At 35.1% G+C, this 13,710-nt stretch overlaps 1 protein-coding gene across 4 annotated transcripts in view; it reads left to right on the plus strand.

The window, feature by feature from the left end:
• Rab3-GEF (Rab3 GDP-GTP exchange factor) overlaps positions 1 to 13,710 on the plus strand; it is a 231,527-nt gene that overhangs the window by 7,085 nt on the left and 210,732 nt on the right. For all 4 annotated transcript variants that reach the window (XM_089099430.1, XM_089099420.1, XM_089099424.1 and 1 more), the window contains exons 2-3: positions 3,357 to 3,552; positions 8,790 to 9,080. In XM_089099430.1, coding sequence (XP_088955556.1) covers positions 3,383 to 3,552; positions 8,790 to 9,080 — 461 coding nt within the window. In that variant the 5' untranslated portion in view covers positions 3,357 to 3,382. The remainder of the gene's footprint in view (positions 1 to 3,356; positions 3,553 to 8,789; positions 9,081 to 13,710) is intronic.

A 13,710-nucleotide genomic window follows, 5' to 3' on the forward strand; every position in this document is an offset into this window, starting at 1 on the left:
ACTTGTATGCAAAATCTGAAAAAAAAGCAAGAAAAAACGGGTTTTAATTTTAATAAAGCACTGAAACAAAAATAAATAAAAATAAATAAACACTAATTAAAAAATATTCCTAATATTTCGTCCCCACGTCCGGGAGCCTTTCTCAATGGGGAAAAAACCGGACGTGGGGCCGAAATATTCGGAGTTTTTATAACTAAGTGTTGATTTTTTGTTATTTATTTTTGTTTCACTGCTTTATTAAATTAAACCCCGTTTTTTCTTGCTTAATTTTTCGTAAATGGAAAAGCAGTGCGGTCTAAGAAATTATTTTATGCAAAATCTGGGACTGAATTTGCCTGGAGTAGCGAGCAACAGTATAGAATCTACTGTTGATCGCTAAGCCGAAGGGAGATTTCAAGGGGATGTAAATTAAGTTTTTGATTTTGCCTGAACTACAATATAATTTATTTATTTATTAAGAAAAACACGTATATTTGAAATAAGACACAAACACCCAAGCAAATGAATAACAAGTGTGATTCTTATGAATCGAAACATGACAAGATTTATTCAAACAGTTTAGTTGACCTAGCAAACAACTCTAAAAAGATTCCCTCACCCGTCAATTTTTTTCACGGAGTTCGTTCAAGAAATACACAGAAAAAAGAAAAACAAATTGGGAAAGACAGATGTTACATTTACTTTTTAATTTTTACTAGAAAATAAAGTAAACAAATACCTTGTTAAAAGGCCTAGGTTCAAGGTGTAGACAAATCAAACAGTTCGTGGTAACGAACTGTAAGTAAGGAGTGACCCGGCTCAATGGTAACCGAAACTCTAAAAAACGGGTTTTTAATACCAATAGATACATCAAAAGAATCAGATTTAAATGCTGATTTCAAATATATAACTTTCATCAAGTTTAGTGCTACCCATCGAAAGTTACGCGCCTGAGAAAATTTGGCTGATTTTCGAAAAAAGGGGGAAAGACCCCGTAAAAGCTATAGAACCTTAATGAAAATCACACCGTCGGATTCAGCGTATCAGATACCCTACTGCGGAGGTTTCAAATTCGTATCTACAACAGTGTGGAATTTTGCATTTTTGCCAGAAGCAAGATCACGGATGAATGTTTTTTTTTTCCCAGGGACGACCATATCGACCCAATGGTCCTAGAACATCGTGAGAGGGCTCATTTGAACGAAAATTAAAAGTTCTAGTTCCCTTTTTAAGTGACAAAAAATGGAGGGCAACTAGGCCCCCTCCCACGCTAATTTTTTTCCCAAAGTCACCCGATCAAAATTTTGAGATAGCCATTTTATTCAGCATGTTCGAAAATATTATAAATATGTCTTTTAGGATGATTTAATCCCCCGAAGTCCCCAGGGGGAGGGCTGAAAGTTATTAACTTTACCCAACGTTAACATATAGTATTGGTTATTGGGAAGTATACAGAAGTTTTCAGGAGGGTTTTTTCTGGTAGTGGGGGGGGGGTGGGTCGGGGGCTATTTTATAGGATCTGTCCATGAAGGAAGTTTTCATGGGGGAAGGGAAATTGCCATGAAGGGGGCGCCGGACTCGCCAGCATTATTTATTGGCTATTAGGAAATATACAGACATTTTCAGGAAGGATTTTTGTCTGGAGGGGGGGGCTGGAGGCGGGGGTTACTCGGGAGAATATTTTCATAGAGGATGTTTCGTTGGGGTAAGGGACATTTCTATGAAGGGGGCGCCGGATTTCCAAGCATTATTTAAAAAACGATCAGAAATTAATTTAAAAAAAAAAAACAAGTTTTTTTCAACTGAAAATAAAAACCAACATTAGAACTTAAAACGAACAGAAATTATAACGTATATGAGGGGGTTCTCCCCCAAGTCAATACATCGCTCTTTACGCTAGTTTTTTTTAGTGCTTTCAAAAGAGCTATCTATTCTAATTAAACTGTCTTTGTGATTCCGGGGTTTGTGAATAAAATTTTTTTTAACTTTTAACGTAAAGAGCGTGGTATTGACTAAGGGGAGAACCCCCTCATATACTTAATAACATATATGTAATAAAAAAAAACAATAAAAAAACAAGCGATACGGCTCAATAGTAATCGAAACTTTTAAAAACGGAATTTTGATGTCAATAAATGCATCAACAGAATGGGTTTATAATGCTGGTTCTAAATATATAAATTTTATTAAGTTTAGTATTACTCATCAAAGACTGATGAAAAGAGCCTGAGAAAATTTACCCGATTTTTTAAAGAGGGGGGAAACATTCCCTACAACTGAAAGAATTTTAATGAAAATCACACCGTCAGATTCAGCGTATCAGAAAACCCTATTACATAGGTTTCAAGCTCATATCTGCAAAAATCTGCAACTTTGTATTTTTTGCCAGAAGAAAAATATACGAATATAGAAGTTAGTTACGTAAGTTAATTTGTACATTACGTCATAACCAAATTTAGAGACATCCATTCAGCAAAAGAAAAGTAAATTTTTATGAAAATTTTGTTTACTTATTCAATGTCGGTGAGCTAAAATAAAAGCTGCATTAACTAAAAAACGATCAGAAATTAAATAAAAAAAACAAGTTTTTTAAACTGAAAGTAAGGAGCGACATTAAAACTTAAAACGAACAGAAATTATTCCGTATATGAAAGGGGCTGTCCCCTCTTCAACGCCTCGCTCTTTACGCTAAAGTTTGATTCTGTCTCACAACTTTATTTTTTAAAACAGTAAAAAACTTTGGCGTAAAGGGCGAAACTTTGAGGAGGGGACAGCCCCTTTCATATACGGAATAATTTCTGTTCGTTTTAAGTTTTAATGTCGCTCCTTACTTTCGGTTTAAAAACTTGTTTTTTTTTTTATTTAATTTCGTTAAGAAACGCGAGGTGATTTATGTTACTTGTGGACAGAATATACATGGTTGACCATATGGCTAGGGCGTCGTTGTCGTTTTTCCTCTTAAAATTTGTTAAAGTGTATTTAACTCACAAAGAAAAGACGCACGAAGATTGATTAAATAGCTTGTCTGTGTGTCTATATTTCTTTGCCACTAAACCATCAATGGGTTTCGTGATTGTTGGTTGTTTGTGATGTCATTTCTAGTTCATTTGCCGAAGGTTTTCTATTTGCTCTTTAGCTAACCTCCCACAGCTGCTGTAACTAATACACTTCAGAAGCATTTTTATTCTAACTTGGGTCAGTTCTAATAGCGTTCTATAAATTCACAAAAATTCGGAACCGTCTAAGAACAATAGACTAGCAATTACTCCTAGAAATTTTAGGAGTAATTATTCTAGCCTATAATAATATACTAAATTCTAGTATAGCAGTATAGGGTCGTGATTCTAGGCCATGACTCTTTACGATGTCTTTTCTAGTTCATTTGTCGATGGCGTTCTAATTGATGGCTAGCCAACCAACAACAACTGCTGTGACTGATACACTACAAAAGTATTTTTGTCCTCGATTGATCGATTATCTTGCAATTGTTGGGTCAGTTCTACCTCCTGCTAAAAATGAAGCTGATCAGTCATCGGTGGACTCGTCGCTCTATCAAAACCCTAAACTTCTCAGGTTAGTAATTTTTTTTGAGACGCATACATTTTGATACTAATATTCAATAAACAAAGAAAAAACATTATAAAATCACCCTTTTTGAAAAAAAAATAGGAGAATACCGTTACCCAAGGTTTATTGTTTTTTCTTCTTGAGTTTTATGTGCATCTGATTGACTAATCGATACACTGCTGGTCTGTTCAGTACGCCATTCGAGTCAAACAATGCACCGACAGAAATCGCGGTTGTCACCTCTGTGTCACCACGTGACACTGTAAGATGGTAGTCGTGCTCAGTTTTTTTCAGACTTGATGAGCATTTCCATTGGATGTCAGGTGCAAGTCCTTCTTTTACACGGCCTTTCATGACACAAAAAATATTTTTTTCTATATATTTTTTGTATAGTTTCAAAATGCCTGTTAGAATAAAATAGACAACAACGCAGAAAATAAGAATCGGCTTAGACTCTGGAAATGGATAGAAATATTCTGATAAAATAGCAACGCCAGCCAATAGAACTGCAATGGTAGTGATAAGTAATCTTCTATCGGTAATTTTGAAATCCTCAGTGTACCCATAATGTCTAATAAAGACATTTTTTACAGCAACATCCAGAGCATTTTTCAGAGCACTTGTATCGTACTTGTCAATTTTGACTTCTGGTAGTTCAATTACAGACATTTTGGTAAAATAAAACACAAGAGATAATTAGTTAACGGTGAACAGCTTTAGAATTAGAAATGAAGTAGTATATTTTTCAATATGGGTTATTTAGTAAATGACAAATTTTCTCTTTTACTTTAGTTCCTTTACATGCAATGATTTTCCAATTTTTTATTTTCTTGAAATAAATGGATAAACCTCTGAGCCAATGATTACGGCCTTTTACTTTACCGAAATAGATGACGGTAGAATATTTAAATGGATGCCGCTGTGTAAAAAGTATACAACCCCAAACTAACAAATTTTTTTTTTAATCATGCCTCAAGTTTTGGATTACAAAATAAAACGCCTATGGTCACAAAATCACAAGAACACTCAATGCAAGCTGTTTTAGTGAAACAAATGGTATTATAATTTTTAAATTGACGTCATAAGCGTTATGCATAAACTCCAAACACGTTAAGAAAAAACAAACAAAAATCCACCTTAAATATGGATCACAAAAATCGAAGGCTAATGATCATAAAATGACAAAAATCTGTTGATGATGAAAGCTGTATATTGATGACGTTGTTCAAAATTGAACTTACATGAATGAAAAAAAAGGTATAAAGTATAAAAGTTTATAAAAATCAAATACTTTTGGTAACAAAATTTTGTATAAATATTTTATATCCAGTCAAAAATAGAATGTTATTTGAAGCAACCAACGGTTCTGAATTCATTCTGTAAAAACTGCCGATTCTCATTACGGGGCTTAGAATATCTAGAATATTAAAAAAAAGTTTTTAAGAGAACAGTAAAGAGCTACATTAAACGAAAGATGAGCTCAAATCAAATATCAATTCAAACTTAAAATGAACATAAAATCACCTCCAAGTAATAAAATTGACTCAAAACGAAGAATAGTCGAGTAAAACCTAAAACAAACAGGAATTCACAAATACAGAAGTAGCGCTAACATTCCTAAGCACTCTAAAGGCCAGGACGTCATATGTCATAGTGAAAACAATTTTATTTCAAGTACTATGTTTATTTGTCACAACACTAGAAAAAAGAAATAATAATCACCATAACAGCCAATATTACTGTTGATTTTTATTTGTCGTTAATTGCAGTTTTTCAATTATCAAAGTATCAACAGAAATAGCAAAAATAAAGAAAGTAAATCACCATAATAACGAAGGTTACTGAAAAAAAGTAATGAAAGTAGACTGACTGTTTAAGATACAATGATATTCAGTCCTGAAGGCCTCAGCAATTTATAACTTTATAAAATAGAAACGATCAAAATATGCATTGTTTTCAGCAAAGTGCAAATGACACCCTGACTTAGGGAGTGGTGGCCCTACTCCTGTTTGTCTTAGGTATAAGTTGATTATTCAGTTTTTGGTTTCATTTATTCTTTGATTGTAATTTCTGTTCATTTTAAGCTTGAATTATTATTCGACTTTATTTCTGCTCGTCTTCCGTTTAACGTGGCTCGTTAATTGGCTTTGAAGCCTTTTTATTGGAAAAAGTTCTTATAAATTAATTTCTATTTGTTTTAATCGAATTTTTTTTTTAGGCTAATGAAAAAAGAATATTTGAATTTTTTTTTGCCGGTCGTTCTGCTTCAGAATTAAGATTTTGGCTTATTACTTATAGACACAATCAAAAAAAAGTTAATACTAGTTTAGTGTAGAATTTAAGGTTGGGTAGGGATAAATCAGGTTGAATAGGAGAAATAAATGGATTGAAAATTAGCGTAATTTCTGGCCTTCTATAGAGCTGAAAGCATCCTAACCCCCATCCTAATACAACCTGTAAGATAGACGAATATTGATGGACCGTTTTAGGTTAAGAATCTTATTGTATTTTATTTTGTTTTAATTCCTTGTTTGTTTAAATAAAGGCATTTTAAAAAAGATTTCTTGATTTGTCAACAAGACTTCTGGATTGTTGTTTGGAAAAAAAATCCCCCAAAAAATACGCCGTGAAGAATGAATAAAACTACATTTTTTTTTTCTATTCCGGTTTTTCGTGGTGCTGAAACTAAAGTTGTGGTTCCTTTACGGCCAGAAATTTTAAGCTAATCACCATAAAAAAGGAATATTTCGCGTCAAAAATCAACGAAACCGCTTTTTTCATTGAAAACCTATTACCCTTGATAAACCCTCATGCCCTCAAAATCTAGTTGATGCCTCCATTCGATAAACCCTAGAATTATCAGCTGGGTCCCTTAAACCGCTCATTTATATCCTTGGTCGTACCTGAGATATTGCAGAAGTCCCCTTTTGACAAATCGGATGCACATATTATCTTTTGATTTAGTTCCGTATGCCCTGTAAATTTCAACTTGACACATTTTATTCTTTCCTGAGATATTGCAGATACACCTTTTTGACAACTGGAACACATAGTCTCTTTTGGTATAGTTCAGCCTTCTCCTCAACATTTCCTGAAAGTTTCAACTGAATATCCATAGACGTTCCTGATATAATGTAGATAGGTCTTTTTGACATCCTGGATCCACATAATGTCATATTTTTTTATATCTCTCTTAACATGTCCTGAAAGTTTCAACTTAACACCCTTAGCCGTTTCTCAGATATTGTACATACACCGTTTTGGCAACACACCGTTTGACATATACAAATTTTGCTGGAGCTTTTTGGGGTTGGGGATGGGGGGTCAGCTAAAAAAGGTGTGAGAATGGTTGGCCTGTCCTCCAACAACTTTGAACTCTTCAAAAAGGCACTGAAACTTTCAAATCGAACTAGCTCTTTCCAAAGTCTCTTATGCCTTGTCACCTTGTGTGCCGACCGGCGTGGGAAGTCCTAAGTCTAAGTAAGTGAAGTCTCTCTGACAACTCTTTTGTACGAATTTTCCCGGGGGAATTATGCATAAATAGTACATTGAAGCCTATGATAATGTTGATTCGAGAATTGGTCAAGAATGAGGTTTCCAGAAGCCTTGACATTCTAATAAAGATTAAACCTATTTTTGCCCGGCTAATTCCTATTTAGTGCTTTTGTTCAGTAGTATGTTTCTTACCGCCCAATTCTACTGGTTTATGCTTTTCCTTCTTTTCTTCGTCCGTTTTCTAGCACTTAAAACAGCTTCTAGCATCTTGCATCTTGAAAAACTTTACATTCTTTCCTGTACATCTTTGACCTTTTCTCAGCTCCACGGTTTTCCCAGATCCCTTACGTCTTCTTCATCTTTTTCTTGATGGTAGTTTAGAGTGAAGTTGAAACTTAAAACATAACAATACTATTGCTTCGTACCTTATACAATTTATGTCTCTATATTTGCAGAATTCTGCAAAATTACCGCTTTGCTGAAAGCACAAAACCGACGTAACAAAACAGGGTCGGGAACGGAAGAGTCCTTAAAGAGCCTGTATATCTAAAAAAACTTAAGCAAGTTCAGTTTTATGTAAAGAGCTAGTTTCACAGAATTCTATTAGAGTAAGGAAATACCACGAGCTAGTTTATTTAAGCTAGTATTCCAGATATATGGCCATTGCTCCATGACATGTAAATCAGGGTAGCAGTTTTCTTGTTTTTTGAAACCCAAATGCATCTATATTTGGGATGTTAACATACTGAATCCGGCACCCATAAAAATCAAAAACATAAAATAGATGGCATGACAGCGTATTCCTTGCAAACTGTCGTTATTCAATCATTTTTCAGCTCTGACAAGTTTGTAAATTTGTTTCGAAGGGGTAGGACCTCTGTGAATATTCCCTCTTGTTTTTCTTAGCCATAAAACTTTATAGGAAAACATTTTGAAATTCCTATGACCTTAAAGTTTTACTTTTTGGAGGGAGGGGAGAGTCCATGGTAACTCGCCACCGGTAATTTATTTCTATTTCTTTTCATCTGTATAATTGACTTCTGTCTTCCCAGTGTTATAATTTTAGCAATTAGTGATCCTGTTAATACCCTTGTTTGTGGAGTGGATGTACTATCTTATCATCTTCTACATCACTTTACTGATTTTCTTAAGTATCAAAATTAGCAATCGGTATCCCCAATTTTAAATATCCTTTAAATTCCTTGATTACCGAAATTAGCGAGCTACTGTCCCAACTTTGAATGCAAATCGACCCAACCAGGGTATCAAAGAACCCACCGTGTAGTTTTATTGAGTTTTTTTTTCTATAATTTCTGATAGTCCACACTTTGAGAAATACAATGAGAAGCCAAATATTAACGAATTCACTACCATATATTAGATAAATAAGACATTAATATTTGAGTTTCATATACATTAGTATATACATACAATACGTCATTGATTGACTTGTAATAGATGGACAGTGCTGTAAATATTACATTGAAAGATAAATATGTCAATATATTACAGAGAGTGTTTGATGTATGTAGGTGCATCTGTAAATGAATGGGGACCGTCGGAAATTCTCCAGCCCCTTGAAAATCTCGTGGCTTTTGCAGTTACCCCATAGTCTTCTGTTTTTTTTATTTGCTTGGTGGTTTGTTTGTTGCAGTTTTCATAAACTCAAATGCGGACACAACATTTTCATCTATGAAGATGGTCAATCTGTTCAAGCTTTTCCTATTTACTGTTCCTTTTAATTTCAGACGCTACCCACAAAATGATCATCCAGACTTCCCTCTCTCAAGTGACATGGTATACTTTTGTCAACCAGAAAATCCAACGATTTCTGCACTCCGACGAGCTGGAAGAAAAGACGCCAATATATTTGTGTTCACTTTAACCGACAAAGACACTGGAAAAACACGTTATGGGATTTGTTTGAATTTTGTGCGTACATTAGACCGAGAAGCCGTGAAGATGGCACAGGCTTCATCCATAAGACGTGATTCTTGGAGATACTCCGGTGATAAAAGCACTGATTCGGCTTTTTCTAGGTATGTTTAAAATTTAACTGAATGGGACCCAGGAGGGGCCCTTAAATCACGACTATAGCCATTAATTTTTGGGCGGGAGGTTAGAGGTAATGTCTTTGGTAGATAAGAAGGTGCCAATAACACCTTGCCTTGTAAGGTGATACCTTGCGCTGCAAGGCACAAATCTAAAATACAACTTTAAAGGACACGTAACATATATTCATTTTTCGTCTCACCTTGAAGACCGTGCTCTACTCTGTGAGGTTAAAGGCGCTCAATCTAATGTAATGTTCTATCTAATGTTCAAATGGTTACTTTCAGATTTTCTCATGCCCCTTTTTTCATATAGATAGCCATTTGATACAGTACAGTTGAAAAGTCTAATACAGGATCTCCCAAAAGAGCGCCGAATCTGAATCTACTATAAATCTAATTTATTAATTTGAAAGAAGCCCCCCCCCCAAAAAAAAATCAGGCCAGTGTCTTCAGGAGATGGTGCAATTATGTGTGAAACACAACATTGGGCATATGACCCCCCATGCTAATCCTAATGGCACTTATTCTTTCCATGAAATATAGCCTGAAAACCGTCGGCTTACTTTTGATAAAGGGGGAAAACACCCCTAAGAAATCACGGAATCTTAATGAAAACTCTACCATCATATTCAGTGTATCAGAGAACCCTACTGTGGAGGTTTCAAGCTCCCATCTTCAAAATGTGGAATTTTGTATTTTTTGCCAGAAGAAAGAACCTATGAAATCTATACAGTAGATTTCTCTGATACGCTGAAAATGGTAGTGCGATTTTAATTCGGATGCCGTGTCTTAATGGGGGTGTTTTCCCCCATTATCGAAAAGAGAAAAATGTTCTCTGCCAATTTCATGGAGATGCTAAGAAATTAAACTTAAAAAGATAGAGTTTTTTCAACTGCTAGTAAGGAGCTAAATTAAAACTCAGAACGAACAGGAGCTATTCTGTATATGAGGGAGGCTGCCCCTTCCTCAACCCTTGCTCTTTACGCTACTATTTACGCTAAAGTTTGACTTTTTATCACATTTATTTAAGAAAGACGGCTCAAACACAAGAGCCGTTGAATTTGAATGAGAAGTATTCTAAAGAGCTTCAAGACTCTAGTGTAAAGAGCGAAGGCTGAGGAAGGGGCAGCCCCTCATATACGGAATAGTCTCTGTTCGTTTTAAGTTTAAATTTTGCTCCTTACTTTCAATTGCAGAAACTTGTTTTCTTATTTAATTATATCTTTGTGCCCAAAACAAAAGAACGCACAATGTGTCTTCCTGCTTTTACAGGACAGGAAAGACAAACTTTTTAACGGAACTTGATAATTGTTTAATGTTAAAAAAATGGCAGTTTAGGGCATTATAGAATAAATGTTACTAACGTCAACCGACAATTTTTTCCAATGCAATCATGTGAACAAGTGTGAGTATGTGTCTTACAATAAGCGGTTGCTTTTTTTGCGACATTGTCTCCAAGACGACAAGAATGATATGCTTTCAACTTTGATTATTTTGTTTGCCCTCTTCTAACTTTATTGATCTGTATCAAATGTTTTTACAGAAATAACTTCAAAGAATCGCTTTTCTATAATTAGAAAAGCTATTACATTCCACGACCTTGTGGGAAAACCGTTCTTTTTTTTCAATGAATTATGAATTTTACCATATTATATGAAAACTATAGGACAGTATGGGGAAACTAAATAATATCCTGCTGTGCATGTGAAAAGGCTGGCTCTCTGGAATTTTATACTTACCGCAAATTCTTTAGCGATTTTAAGGTATTGACTAGGGGGCGAACCCCCTCATATACGTAATAATTTCTGTTCGTTTTGAGTTTTGATGTTGTTCCTTACTTTCAGTTGAAAAACTTGTTTTTTTTAATTTAATTTCTGATCGTTTTTTTTAAAATAATGCTGGGAAATCCGATGCCCCTTCATAGCAATGACCCTTCCCCCATGGAAAGATCTTCCCACGTAAAATCCCATCCAGTACCTAAAACTATACGAAACTTTACAAATGGAATAGATTGCGTAGACGTGTTTTCTTGGGTAATTTTGGGACAATTTTGTCCAAGTCTTAATTTGAAATTTTTCCGTTTACTTTATTGAATGTTATTTGAGTATTACATGTCTTGATGCTCTGGCTCACTGCGGTAGCTTTTCTTGAATTAATGTCAAATTCTATTAATTCTTGTTTTTTTTTCCCGAACTTGTGTTCATCTTGTCTCTGTCTGATATTATTTCAAAATTCATCTTCTAACTATTTTTTCAATTCAAATGACAAACTTTTTCGAATTTCAGCTTCCTAATTTCAACAACTTTCCGAGTAGTAGTGACCTAGTAGTGACCAAGCTGATTCAGGTTATGGAATTATGTACGGTGAGGTATAATTTCACATCAGTATTATCCTTTCTTTCTCCCTCCTAACAAAAAGCAATGGAATTCATCTGAAACAGAATTCTGGCTCTGTAAGAAATCATAGAGGGTTTTTTGAAGAGTTCAGATTTGTTCTCTGAGAAATAAAATAAAAATATGACGTCAAAAATCAAGGCAACCAGATTTTTTCAGGTTAAGGTTTCCTTTGTTCTAAAACTTTAGTTAATGTGTCTTCAAATTTTAATTTTAAGCATATCCACATAAAAAAGAGAGAAATTTTTCGCACTAAGAATCAATGCAACCCCATTTTTCTTCAAACATATTTTCTCCTTGATAAGCTCTCCTTGGTCCCACCAAGCTAACATTTAAAATAGAACCGATACCCTATTTTTGATCATACAGTTTTTTCTTAATGTTTCAATTGTGTCCCGAAAGCCGTTATTTATACCCTTAACTGTGCCTATTTTATTGAAGATACACCCTTTGGACCATCCCAATCCACATAATGTCTCTTAATTTTGTTCAAGTTTCAACTTAATACCCTTAACCGTTCCTTAGATATTGGTGATCTGTCGCTTTGTCCACGTGCATGCAAATAGTGTCTTTCGGTTTAGTTTGACATCATTCTCAATATGCCCTGAAAATGTAACATGAAAAGTTTCAATTTAACACCCTTAGTCGTTCCTGAAATATTGCAGATTCGCCCTTTTTATAACCTGGATGTGCATACTAACTTTTGAATTAGTTTCACGTCCTTCTCAACATTCCCTCAATGTTTTCCCTTAGCCGGTTTCCCTTAGATGATTTTGCTAGTACGCCTTTTTGGAAACCCGGATGCATATATTGTCTCTTGATTTAGTTCAATACCCGCCACACAGTGTCCGCAAAGTTTCAAGTTAATACTCCAAGCAGTTCCTCAGGTATTGCAGATATGCCCTTTTTGACAAAATGTAGCCACATAATGTCTTTTGATTTACTTCAATATGTTCCTCAACATGCCCTGAAAGCTTCAAATTAATACCTTTAGCCGTTCCGGAGATATTGCCGATACGCCCTGTTGACAACCTGTATGCACATTGTGTCTTCTGATTTTTTTCAACAACCACCTTGACATTTCCTGGTGTTTCACTCACCTTTGTACCCTAAGTCTTTTTGGGTACACCATGGATCAAACATTTTTTCCTATCCCAATAATAAAACCTCGTGTTACATATTGCATACCTTGCATTATTTACAGCCCTTGCCCCAGGGGCTTTGGGGGTCATGTCATCCCTAGAGCCATAGTTATTGGACCTTTCAGCTATTTTGGATAACATTTTATCTCCAAATTTTTATCAGATGTCTTTGGGGGCTGAGGGATGAGCAGCCAAAAAGGACGGGGGTGGGGACTGTTTGCATGCCAATCACTTTTGACTCTTAAAGAGGGAACTAGAACTTTCAATTTCCAATCAAATGACCCCGTCTGAAATTTTTACGACAACTTCTCCCATGCGAAGTAGCCTAGTGAAAAAATAATAATAAATTGAAGCCATACCGCTCTTTACTTAAGCAGTGCAGTTGGGATGCTTATGATAACTAGTTACGAATCCCGTTCACCTTATTAGGTCTCTGATTTAGGCTAGAGTACCAATGAAAGGTTCTGCAAAGTTTGGAAATTTTGTTAGGGTTTTGCCATCTTGGAGTAAACATTGTATAGAGGAATTTAACGTGGCTACAAAATTAATTATTAGTAAACTATTTCCAGTAATTAATGGTTGTTTTGTAATGTTCATCCAAAATTTAAACTCTATCTTGTGAATAATCATTTGTCACATGCGATTGCCCTTCTTGTCATCTGTTTTAAATGATATCAACCCAATTGAAATTCCCGTCAACATAGACCAATATCACAAAGATATTATTTCAATTTCTCCCGTATTCCAGATTTCTCAATTCCAGAGGGAAGAATTTCCGAGGGGGTAAGGCAAACGAAATGCTCGCTTTATTGCATTTTCGGGGAAATATCTTGTTCTTGGAACTTTATTTGTTTTCAAACCTTAGAGAAGGGCATTACCGCCGCCGTTCTCGAATGTCATCCGGGAAAGATTCTATTTTGTTTTTATAGGAACAAGTGTTGTATAGGGAAATTTCACGAGGCCTTAACCAAATAGTGGTACAGTGAATTAATCTTTACTCGGAAATTCGGTGCTCGTGGTTTAATCGTACCTGTCGCACGGTCTAGAGTTGCTTAGAAATGATCCATTATCGTCTCAAAA

This window comes from Artemia sp. Qi Xiang Cuo, chromosome 2 (genome assembly GCF_049724085.1).
Source record: "Artemia sp. Qi Xiang Cuo chromosome 2, ASM4972408v1, whole genome shotgun sequence".
In the NCBI taxonomy this organism is placed as follows: domain Eukaryota; kingdom Metazoa; phylum Arthropoda; class Branchiopoda; order Anostraca; family Artemiidae; genus Artemia; species Artemia sp. Qi Xiang Cuo.